Raw genomic sequence first — 12,776 nt, 5'->3', positions numbered from 1 at the left:
AGAAAACTGCTGGATCGTGGCTGTTCTCACTTTATTGCAGGAGATGCGTTTATGTTTGCATCTTACTTCCAGAGAAGATTACTGCTTCAAAAGCAATACGAAGAGGCAAATAACCCGTACAGTAGTTTAAAGAGAATCATAGAATCATTAAGGTTGGGAAAGACCTCTAAGATCGTCGACTCCAACCGTCAATCCAACACCACCATGCCCACTAAACCATATCCCTAAGCGCCTCATCTACACGTCTTTTAAATACTTCCAGGGTTGGTGACTCAACCTCTTCCCTGGGCAGCCTGTTCCAAGGCCTGACCTTGGAACTTGGAATTTCAGTGAAGAAATTTTTCCCAATGTCCAGTCTAAACTTCCCCTGGCACAACTTGAGGCCGTTTCCTCTCGTCCTATCGCTTGTTACCTGGCAGAAGAGACCAACACCCACCTTGCTACAGCCTCCTTTCAGGTAGTTGTAGAGCACGATGAGGTCTCCCCTCAGCCTCCTCTTCTCCAGGCTAAACAGCCCCAGTTCCCTCAGCCGCTCCTCACAAGACTTGTGCTCCAGGCCCTTCACCAGCTTCGTTGCCCTTCTCTGGACACGGTCCAGCACCTCCATGTCCTTCTTGTAGTGAGGGGCCCAAAACTGAACACAGTATTCGAGGTGCAGCCTCACCAGTGCCAGTACAGGGGCACAATCACCTCCCTGCTCCTGCTGGCCACACTATTTCTGATACAGGCCAGGATGCTCTTGGCTTTCTTGACCACCTGGGCACACTGCCGGCTCATGTTCAGCCGGCTGTCAACCAGCACCCCCAGGTCCTTTTCCTCTGGGCAGCTTTCCAGCCACTCTTCCCCAAGCCTGTAGCGTTGCCTGGGGTTGTTGTGGCCGAAGTGCAGGACCCGGCACTTGGCCTTGTTGAACCTCATACAGTTGGCCTCGGCCCATCGATCCAGCCTGTCCAGGTCCCTCTGCAGAGCCTTCCTACCCTCCAGCAGATCAACACTCCCGCCCAGCTTGGTGTCTTAAATGCTAATGTCTGGCTTATTAACCTTTCCAAGCTAGAGCAAAGACACTCAGACACCTGCCCACCAATGCTGGGTCCGCGGCCTGGGATCAGGCACTTAAAAAGGATGACTTATAAACAAACCCTCTGCTGTCCTGCGCACCCCTTGTTTCCCTATGCAGGGAGGTAGGATGGAAAAGTAAATACAGGTGAGCACCCGAAGCTGAACTCTACATGTTGATGAATAAGGGCTCTAGGAAGGTGCCCTCAGTAGGTTCTCCCCCAAGAGCTCTTGCTGCCTGCGCTCAAGCCGGCTCTGACCCAAATTGTGTGGCCTGGGACCAGGCTGCCAAGACCCTTGCCCTTGCTGGAGCTGTGCGGCAGCTGTGCCCGTGCCTGGCCACGTCCCTGCCGATCTGGAACCCAGCCTGCTGACTTGGCATCCTACCTCAACCGCAGCCCTGCCTCATCGCTGCAACCTGCCCGGCCAACCCCTCACTGCTGGCAGAGCCGGGCTACTGCCACCGGACTAGCTCTGCGCCTCTGCTCAGGCAGTGGGGGGGTCACCCCCTGCCTGTTTTGCTGCGCCAAGGAAGGAGGGAAGGAAGACCACACGATGTCACCCGCCTGCTAAGGTCCTAGCCTGGTATTTAGAGAACTCTGAGCAACTCCAGAGTCTCACCAATCTAACGGATCAAGGCCACTGCTTCCATCTCTCCCAGTACCAGCCACTAAAGAAGAAAGGTTGAGGAAATCGAAGCTCAGGATCTGTGCAGAAAGGGACAGAAGTTAAATGAGACTGGAAAAAGGATACATTACCATCCATGCGGAGCTCCCAGGATCACTTCTGCATGACAGGTTTGTATTTAGAATTATTTCAGGCATCAACAGAATCAACTGAGGACAAAGACTGATCAACTTAAGCCCTTCAGTCTTTAAATAAACTTTCATAGAGCATTTTTCAAATCTGAAATAGATGATTCCTCTCAGAAAAAAAATCGCAGATTTTAATGTAACACTTGTCTGAATATATGGTCTCTTTGTTCTCTACACTTCCCCCCGGCTTATGGGATTTTTATATTTACAAGTCACTAGATTCAGGGAATGGAATAGAGATAATTTATACAACCCAGGTTCACAAATACATCCAGACACCCTGCAGGAAAGGCACCAAACTGTATCAAACCAGATGAACAATTAAAGAAAAAAAACAGTTGTGTAGAACACAAAAGTTTGTAATAATAATTTGTTGGTTTATTTAACATTTTAATTCTCATGAAATGCAACAGCTATGCCTACAATTCAGCATTAATAAAGCATATTTTTGATTTATGAATAATAATCTGTAAAACTGAAACAAACAACATGTAGCTGGGCACTTTTGCTTACAAGTAATTGCAAGTAACAGGTTTGCATTTATTGCATTATAGCAGAACCTTGACAGCCTGCTCCATGATTGTGTTTTGTGGGACCAGGTTCTAATGCACAGTGCTGGGAGAACAAAGTCCCTGACTGACAAACATGATGACCGGATAAACTGGCAGGGAAGTGGAAGCAGAGAGGTAACATAATAAGCATGTTTGTTATATTAATTACTAGTGACAAACTGGCAACTCCTCTCCCCTTATTTTTAGGGGTATAGATGATTTTAGAATGACAAATCCAGATGTACATTTAAGCTTCAATCCTGCAACTGTCTGTATGCAAGGGCCAAGAGGTCTTTGCCTACAGTAAGTTGCAGGACCAGCAGCTAAACTAATGCTATACTTGTATTTTCTTGCTTCACAGTGCAGAAAATGTTAATAAAAATACCATTTTGGAAGACAAGACAAGGGCTCTCAATGTCGGTCCTTTAAAAACACAACCCACGTACATTAAGATACGAAAAATACAATGCACAGACAGCAGTGCCTTTTCCACTTTTGTGTAGCACATTTAGGCAGTTGCATTTTCAGGCTTCTCAATCATGTATCTTCAAGTGACTTGATGCAGACTTATGGCTTAAGAGGCTTTTCCATGATCTGCAATCCAAGCCGTCCAACCATCAGTAAACTGTTAAATAAAATAGTTGTTATAAAAAAAAGGGGGGGGAGGCAAAAATCCCGTAAAGAACAAGAAGGAAGAAAACATTGGCATGATTTCATTTAGCTGAACTCCACTGTAAAATTTCATTTTTCACAGAACTTACCATGTAACATTTTTAAAACAATATAATCCACAAGTAAGTTAAATAAAATGCCTATTCAAAAATACAGACAAGAACAAAAGCAGGTGACTACCTGGCACCAGCAATTATCCCAGGCATTGCTTTTCTGGAGTTGTAAAACCTCATTCCCATAACAGCAGACAAGGTTCCAGACGCCACTGTTGAAAAGAAGCCCGGTCAGATCTGTTTGAAATAGAAACACCAGCGCAGCACTGCAACGCGTGGACGTTTAGCAGAGCCAACCAAACAGGCCTATGTCTACAAGCAGGAACGCCTCCCTCCTCTCCGCAAGGAAGCGTATGCAAACATTTTATTTATTTTTGTTAAACAGTAGAGCTGTTGCAAGCTTCTCAGCAGCTTTGGTAAGCATGCCCTGCTGCTCATTAGAAGCACATAGATCTCATCAGGCTTGAGACCACTTGTCTAATCCCCCACAACCTCCAATCCTCTGGGCAGATCACTGACTCTCCCTCAGTTTCCCCTTACTTGCAGAAGAATGGTTATGTCCTTGAATACAGACAGGCTCAAAACTGCCAGAAAGCTGGGACATTGACAAAGTTCGCTATGTGAGAGGCAAATATTACTACAGTTCCCGTTTCTCTGTGACATTCTGAACTGGAAGGTGGCACTAAATACTACAACCAGAAATAAAACAACCCCACCTGAAAATATGAATTAGCAAACAGAAAGCAATCTAAGGGATCAAACTGAAAGAGCAACTGACATTTTAAACATTACTCCAAATTATTTAATCTCAAAGTCTGGAAAAAAAATCCCATCAATATTCACATACAAGTTACAGGACCATTGTTTCTTCAAAGAAGAAAGGCAGACGAAGGTGTTGTATACCTTTCTCCAAAGCTTTAAGTTTGTTTGCATCAGACAGGGCAAAAGCTATTCTAAAGATACTCTGTCAAGATTCTTCTTCTGGATTTCTACCCTTGATGTACTATGACCAACCTAAAGCTCAGCGGGAGCTGCAACTGCACACCGCAGCAGGGCTGAGGAGGAACGGATGAGTAAAGAGCTGTACTAGACTGGGACACAACACCGCTTTCAAGGGGTCCACTTGAAGGCACTACAGGCACCACATCAGGATGTAATGAAGCTGCTCAACTTTCTGTCATGACACTGCCTAAAAACTCATGCCGGAGATGCACAGCCACTCCCACAGCAGGCCAGAGTGGAAGAGAAAGTTCACAAGTGGAAACTTTGCTTCTTACTGAGCTGTGTTTTACATTCCATTCCTTACTGACAAGGCAGCTTGGTCCTCTGCAGTATCTACCAGGGGCTTCATAAAGCCTTTCAGCACATTATGTGATCAAGTCCCATTGGTTTTAAGTAGTCCTAAATCACTGTAATGCTACAGTATCATAACTAATCACTAATAATACTGTGGTGTAGTTACAGAACTAGAAGGAACCTCAAGAGGTCACCTAGGCTAACTTAATGCCCAAAGGCAAGATCAATTCCTGACAGATAGTGGTCTAACCAGTTATTGAAAGTCCTGCAGTAATGGAAGTCCCTGAGGTTCACCTCATCTCTTCCAGTGCTTCATAATACTTTCCGCTGTCATTTTATCCTTCTCCTTCACCTGAAGAGTTAACTGCAAGCTAAGCCCACAACTTCCTGTCCCATCTATCATAAGCAAGAATAGATTGTTCCCTCTTTTCTTTTATCTACTTCAGACTGTTTCTTCCACAGCATATGATGCATTAAAAAGTATACTGCTCTTCTTCTGAGATGCTTGTGCAAACCAATATTCCATAAAGCCACATACTGCTTGTCACAGTGCTTTCACTATTGCTAAAATGCCTATTCCATGACCACAGACTAAAAATGCTGCTTCGCAACCAAACGTTTTTCACATACGCTTCCCGTGCCTACATTAGTTTAACACAGTATCTCGTCTGGCAGAGGAGATAGGTATTTCTCACCAACTCTGGCTTCCAGAAGGACAACCTAGGTCTTGGAGCCAGGTACCGTGCTCTTACACAAATACCTCCTGGCTATGGGCAGGAGGGCCTGCCATCACTTACAACATTTGTGTAAATAAAAGGGCACAGATAGGCTGGAATGCGCTAGAAAAAAGATTACTATTCCCACTGCTACCAGTAATGCTTAGTACTTGGGTGCCGAGCAAACTTACCGAGGGAAAGCCACACATTCTTTGGATCTTTGGACTGCTGGTAGGCACCTAGTCCTGCTAAGCCACCAAAGAGAAGACCAGCTGCTAGAGAAGGGACGCTGCCTTGAATAAAATGAAAGATAAAGCAGTTAGCGAAAGAACATATATAAAGCATGTCTGCAAAACAAACAAAAGCACTTGCAAGTTCACATTCACTACTAAAAAAAAAAACATCACAAACCCAATCTAAACCAAACAAATTATACTGGAGTGGGGTTTTTTTTTATTAGCAAGACACTTGCAGACCTCAGCCGAGCTCCGTTTCCACGCAACAAGGACTGAGCACGCTTTGCCGGGGTCACTCCCCGCAGCAGGCCAGGGCCTTGCGGAGGCGGCAGCCTCCCGCGGGGCGCTCCGGGGGCCGGCAGACACCCCGCCACCGCCCAGGGCGGGATTTAAGCCCCTGAGGTCGGCCCGGTACCGACACAGCCCTCCCTCCCGAAGCGCCCGGACATCCGCCGCCGGGCCGGGGCCGGGGCCGGGGCCGGGGCCGGGCGGAGCGGAGGGCTGCCTGCGGCAGGACCGGGACACCGCCCCCGCCCGCCGCCGGCGGCACCCACCTGCCTTGGCGTAGCCGACGACGCCGCCCGCCGCCACCAGCGCCGCGTAGCCGAAGCCCAGCCAGTCGTACTCCATCTGCGGGCTGCGGAAGCCGCGGGCAGCGCCTGGCCTCGCCCCGCCGCCCCCCGGCTCCGACCTTGGGCCGCCCTCCCCGCGGCGGCACCGCCTCCCCCGGAGGTCCCGCCCGCCGGCCGTGACGGGCACCCGGGGGGAGGCCGCTCGCCTCTGCGGCCGTCCGGGGCCGGGACCGGGGCCGGGGCGGGGGCGGAGGCGGAGGCGGAGGCGGAGGCGGAGGCGGAGGCGGGTGTCTCTCGGAGGCTGGGTGGGTGCGTGGGTGCAGTGCCTCCCGTCCTGCGGTTCCGGGGGAGGAAAGATCACTCACCGGTTACCGACACGGGCAAAGCAGGCTCGGCTTGGGGAGATTAATTTAGTTCATTGCCGAGTAATAACAGAGTAGGAAAGTCAGAAATAAAATAAAACCACCTCCTCCCCTTCTTCCCAGGCTCAACATCACTCGGACTCCCCGGGGGATGGGGAATGGGGGTTGCGGTCAGTCCATAGTGCCTCATCGCTGCTGCTCCTTCCTCCTCACGCGATTCCCCTGCTCCAGCGTGGGGTCCCTCCCACGGGAGACAGGCCTCCACGAACTGCTCCAACGTGAGTCCTTCCCACGGGCTGCCGCTCTTCACGAACTGCTCCAGCGTGGGTCCCTTCCACGGGGTGCAGTCCTTCAGGAACAGACTGCTCCAGCGTGGGTCCCCCACGGGGCCACAAGTCCTGCCAGCAAACCTGCTCCAGCGTGGGCTCCTCTCCACGGGCTGCAGCTTCCTTCAGGGCATGTCCACCTCCTGTGGTATGGGGTTCTCCAAGGGCTGCAGCATGGGTATCTGCTCCCCCGTGGTCCTCCAAGGGCTGCAGGTGGACAGCCTGCCTCACCATGGTCTTCTCCAGGGGCTGCAGGGGAATCTCTGCCCCGGTGCCTGGAGCACCTCCTCCCCTTCTTCTGCTCTGACCTGGGTGTCTGCAGGGCTGTTTCATGTTTTCTCACTCCTCTCTCACAGCTGCTGCTGTGCAGCGTTTTTATAAAATATGTTATCACAGAGGCGCCACTAGCATCGCTGATGGGCTCAGCTTTGGCCAGCGGTGGGTCCATCTTGGAGCTGGCTGGAACTGGCTTAGCCCAACATGAGGGCAGCTCCTGGTGTCTTCTCATAGAAGCCATCCCTGCAGCCCCTGCTACCACAACCTTACCACGTAAGCCCAATACAGTTGTCAAAAGAAAGCATCTGGATTCCCTGGAAATTCTCCTGACAACAGTGTGCACGTGCTGAGCGATAGTGGTGGTGTGCTACAGGGCACAATCCCTGGCACCACATGGAGAAGCTGCCCAGGCACTGCACTGGCTGCAGTCCCAACTCCTGAGGGAGCGTGCAGCTCTCCTGGTCTGGGGCTGCAGAGGTGCCTGGGACTGATCAGCTGGAGAGCAGCTTTGCAGGAAAGGTCCTGGGGGTCCCAGGGCGTCACAAGAAGTCGCCCATGAGGCAGCAATATGACCTTGCAGTAAAGAAGGCAGACGGCACCCTGGGCTGCATCAGGCAGGTCGAGGGAGGTGATCCTTCACCTCTGCTCTGTGGTGAGACACAGCTGGGGTGCTGGGTCCAGGCCTGGGTTCCCCAGTGCAAAGCAGACATGGACATACTGAAGCAGGTCTAGCAAAGGGCTATGAAGATCATTAACAGCTTGGAACATCTTTCATACAAGAAGTGGTTGAGGGGGCTGGGACTGTTTAGCCTGGAGGAGAGGAGGCTCAGGGGCATCTTATCAATGTGTGTAAATATCTGATGGGGAAAAATAAAGAAGACAGAGATAGGGTCTTCTCAGTGGTCAATGGGCATAAGTTGAAATACAGGAAATTCCATTTAAACTTAAGTAAAATAATTTTCACTCTGAAGGCAGACAAACACTGGAAGAGGTGCTCGGGGAGGCTGTGGAGCCTCCACCTGTGGAGATATTCAAAACCCAACTGGACCCAGCCTTGAGCAAGTTGACCATGCTTTGAGAAAGGGGGGTTGGAGTCGGTGGTCTCCAGAGGTCCCTTCCAACCTCAGCTGGTCCATGATTCTGTGTGACACAAGCACTGTGAAATTTGGGCAAGTTTCCCAGCTGATCTCTGCCTCCTTCCTTCCCAGCCGTGCTTTGAGAACTGAGCGCTGAGGTTTGTGCTTGTGACAAGATCTCTTACGTATTTTACAGAAAGAAAAATATCATGAGGCCCATCTGACACAAGAAGCAAATGACTTTCTGACCCTGGCAGAGCTTGTTCATTAATGTGTACCCAAAAGTTTACCGAACTTGGCAAGTTTCAAGGCCTGCCGGTAGGACAACACAAATGACCTGTTGATCATGCCTTCTGCTTTGTGGGGTTTTTTTCTTCAGCTGCACTACTGATGGTAGCTATGCTTGGGCCTGGATATATTTGCAAGGAAAAAAAATCGGAAGATCTGAAGCTTGCATGCTGCAAACTATGGTCAGACCAATTCCTTCACAAGGCAATGAACTTTCTTCCACACTTGCTTCCATAAAAGACTCCGAAAAAGAGCTGTGCAGACTGCACCTTTGTTCTGTTGTATATGAATGGTTAAGGGACTAGCACAAACATACTTCGACCAAAAGAAAGTTAATACAGTTGCCAGGCTTTCACTAAACAAACAAAACAAACCCAAAAATATGCTATTGCAGTTTTATGAACTCTATGGCAAACCAGCAGTTTGCCCCAGGTTATCTGGAAAAGAAGGCTTACACTGACTGAATGACACTTACCAAAACAGTATTTTTATCCTGTTTAGCTTATCAGCTCTTTACATTCTCCGTTCATTCTCTCATGGGCTGTGTCTTCCTTTTCCTTTCCTTGTTTTCCTTCTCCTACCTTCTCCCCACTTTTGTCCTAAAGTTTTCTCTATCTTTTCCGGTGTCCTCCCCTTCCCCATGTTCTCTGGCCCCCCTTGCTCTGAGCTCCACATATCCTCTTAAGACCTCCTCTACTGCCCTTAACGGGTGCATGGAAAAGAGTAAGACTATGGATCACATTTGCAGAAGCTTGCCGTCTTCTGTGGAGACAATTCGATTTGCATTTTTGTGCCATTAGATGCGCTGCAAATATTTGTGTTTTAGGCAGACAGGGTTTGCAGTGGAGCTTGAAGCATCTAGCCAACATAGTGCTAATGACTGTCTGCAATGGCTTGCTGATCAAAACCAGGCTGGCTCCTTTGTTTAAAGCAGGACCTTTACTTTTGGTTTCACATACCTGATCAGATCAGATAGTAAGGTTTACCTGTTACCTACTGGATGCCATTGTGTTGCCTTGGTGCGTATTTCTAGGCCCATTTCTAGTGCTGATTTCCAACCTCTTCAGGTGCCCCTCCCAAAAATGACACTCACACAGCAGCCAGATTTTTGTCACTCCTATGAGTGAGCCTTGATGCTCACACAGCAAACCACCATGGTGCCTTAAAATTTCTGGTGGCAGTGACCAGCCATAAGCCAGCAGGATGTGCTAGGCAAAGACCTTGTCTTGGATGGTCCTCTGTTAGTAGAGGTCTGAATCACCCCTGGCTTCTCTGGTGTGGGGAGAGGAAGGAGGCGGCAAGCAAAACCATAGCTATAGAGTGGCACTGTCAATCTGGAGCAATGAAAATCCATCTTCATTCAAATCCATTAAGAATGGATTTATTTGCAGAGGGTCAGCAAAAGTGCCTCTCTGGTGTGGAGCAATGCCAGTAAAACTTTTTTAAGCCTTATGTCAAGATGTTATGTTCATTAGATATTTGTATGTTTATATGGTTCCTGGTGGACACTGAGGACATTATTGTATTCCTGCACGACACGGCGTAACATAGCCTCTTGATCTCTGAATCGGTGTGTGCTAACAGGCAGATCCTGGCACCATCCTCCGTGGTGTTTGCAGCACTTGCAGCTTCTACTTAATTCATTGTTTGGTGTTGCTGATGCCACTGCTGACTTCACAGCTCACAGAAGTCGGGTCCACCAGAGTCTTTGATGCTTTAACTGAATCAGAAGCCAGCAACTGACTCAGAAGCCAGTGAGAAGACAGTCCTACCGGCTACTTTAGTTTTATGCCTCCTGTGGCTATGCGATGATTTATTCATGCACATCGAAGCTTCGGTCTTGCAGTTGTGGGTGCCAAAATGGTGGGTTTGTGGTAGCTGTGGTGCCCACAAATTGAGACAAGGTTTGCAGGACAAGGCAGTGTACTTTAACAGAGGAGTGGGATATTGCAAGAGAGCAAACCAAACCAGACCACAAGCCCATTAAAGTGTGCTTGGCTTTTGCTTTGTTCTGCAACTTCAGTGTCACCTCTCCTTTCTTTTATGCTATTTCTGTTATTCATTTGGGCAGGGAGGTCCAATATTGCACCCATATTAGTTGGCTACTGTATGACCTCTAAGGTGACGCCTAATAGTAGTGGTAAAACTGAAAACATGAATACATTCACATTACTTTCATTCCTTAAGTGAAGGTAAAAGGATACCTTGGTAAGCCTCTCTTTTTTTTTCTTTTTCCTTTTTTTTTTTTCCTTTTTTTCTTTTTTTCTTTTTTTGTCACTAGATTCAACTTGAGCAGCTGCCTGGCTCCTAGTCCTGGGATCACCTCTGCCGCCCCTTCTTTTGGGCTGGCACAAGTACTGCTTGGCCTTTTGGTAGAGGAATTGATACAACTAGGACGTGGACAAATCTAGCAGGAGTGGGAACGGGAGGGCTGGGAGCCTGCTGGTCTAGGCTGACTTTTGCAGCACTGCTGCCAGACATCGAGCCATGAGCTAGGCCTAAGGCTTGTCCTCCCTTCTCTCCAAAAAATCCTGCTTGTGGACCTGCTGCCAGCGAGTTCAATTCAGGCCTCTAGAGCAGAGCTCTAAAGCAGCATTTGCGCAGATGCCCGGTTTGCAATAGCAGGCTTGAGCCCTGCAGTGAACAGGATGAGGCAGAGCGCGCTGCATCTTGCTTTTCTTGGACCCGCTCTCACAACTGTGCTCCCGGGGACTCTTTCACAATTCCTGCAGCCTGGCACACACTGCCAGACATTTTTGGCTGCTGCGCACACCTCCGATGTTGCAGGCACACATAGAACATACGTGTTCCTAGGGGTGGGGGATTTTTGGAAGTATTTGGGTGTGTTCAGCTGAAAGGGAAATAGCGTGAAACCTGCAAGTTACTTACAATGGGGAACAGCAGACCTGTGGCCATGCACGTTGTGTAAGCCCGAAACTGCAGCTCCTGCTGATGTGGGCTGGCTCTGGGGAATGCATGGCCACAGGGTCTCCATCTACAGCAGCTCTGCTCATCACCCCACGCCGAGCACTGGCTGCACCAGCTCAGCCTGATCTGTGGCCCTTTCTGTTGGCTTGGATCAGGCCCTGGGAGCTCGCTACTGTCTCAGCCACGTATTAACTTCACGGTGCTGCACTGTGGGGTGGAAAACGAACACCTGATGGTGCCTGCTGGACCTGAAGAAATAGTGTGTCTTAGGAAGACGAAAGCTTGGGAAGAAACTCTCAACTCTCACACCCAACAGATACTTTAAAACCCAGTAGGAGAAAGTTCCACTTAATTTGAGACTTAGCAAGCACCAGGCCTGTCAGCTCATACATCCCATTGCAAGCCCAAATACTAAGCTGTACAGCCACATAGCAGAGTACGCCATGTCTTGCATGACTACCTCTTTGCGTTAATAGACCAGTTAAACGAATTCCAATGATGAGTCCAAGATTTGTCCTAGGCTAAGACAACAGCAAGCAAGGGGTGAAGCAATGGTGACGTTTCTTCCCTACCACTTACAGAAGGTGCAGAAGTGCTCCTCCAGATGTCCTCTCCTCCCTACCTCACGTATGGAGTGACAAAAGAGGAATGCATGCTCCTCTCGCTCATTTTTAGTATTTTGAACATCTGAGGTGCTAGGGAATGAAGGAAAAATATTGCAGTATCTAGTATAGGCACAGAAGTTTGCAGGGTCATGGAGCTGCTCATACAGCATCATAGAGTATGTAAAAATGTCCTTAATGTTAAGAATACACAAAGGTTGAGGAAAGGAGACTGATGATTTCCATTCATAGGCATGAATCCTAATCCCAAAGTGATGACAGCCTGTGCAGATGTACTTGTCATGACTTCAGAGCTTTGTCCAGTGGGGTCCTGAGCCGCTCCAAGGATGAAGACTGCACAGCCTCCCTGCGCAGCCTGTTCCTATTCTCATTTCACTGTCCTCGGAGTCAAAAGTCTGCAGTTGCACATGCGTTAAATCTTGGCTGCTTGGATGAGGCGTATAGAAGTCTTTAGGAGCTCAATAAGCAGAAAGGCATCCAGTGGGTTGTCTAAGCAAGTCAAACTGACTTCAGTGGAAAGTCTGACCTGCTTGGAAATCCCGTTAGAGAGAGCAAGTTCTTTATGTGCCTCGTCCAGGTCAGCTTCTGAGTGAGCGACTGAACAGAACTGAAAACTTTGCTCCGCTGTTCATACTGATTTGGAAAGGCAGCTACAAGTAGCACTGGGAAGGCAGCTACAAGTAGCACTTTTTTTTATTTTCCCTTGCCATAATTGTAGCAAACAAGAAGGTACAGATGTGAGTTACTCAGAGAGCAAGCTCCCCCTACGGAGGTGCACCGCAGTTGCTGAACTGAATCACTGTTGTTACTGTTGTGCACAGGAGTCTAACCCTCCTTAACGTCCTTCCTACCAGCCACCTCCTCCAGTTTTTCATCTCTCCCTGTCTTTTGCTGCCATTCCAAGTACTGCTAATACTGTTAGGTCACACT

At 48.8% G+C, this 12,776-nt stretch overlaps 1 protein-coding gene across 1 annotated transcript; it reads right to left on the bottom strand.

Annotated features, from left to right (window-relative positions):
• Positions 1-2,227: 2,227 nt before the first annotated feature.
• LOC142079102 (transmembrane protein 14C-like) lies at positions 2,228-6,139 on the bottom strand. Its single transcript, XM_075142682.1, has 4 exons — positions 5,950-6,139; positions 5,351-5,452; positions 3,275-3,359; positions 2,228-3,047 (listed from the first exon to the last, which is right to left on the bottom strand). Exons 1-4 carry the CDS (start codon positions 6,023-6,025, stop codon positions 2,990-2,992), a joined length of 321 nt encoding a protein of 106 aa, XP_074998783.1. The 5' UTR covers positions 6,026-6,139; the 3' UTR covers positions 2,228-2,989.
• Positions 6,140-12,776: the final 6,637 nt, after the last annotated feature.

Source organism: Calonectris borealis, chromosome 2 (assembly GCF_964195595.1).
Source record: "Calonectris borealis chromosome 2, bCalBor7.hap1.2, whole genome shotgun sequence".
Taxonomy (NCBI): Eukaryota; Metazoa; Chordata; class Aves; order Procellariiformes; family Procellariidae; genus Calonectris; species Calonectris borealis.
The sequence above is the reverse complement of the archived record's forward strand: the minus strand, read 5'-3'. Positions and strand labels throughout refer to the sequence as shown.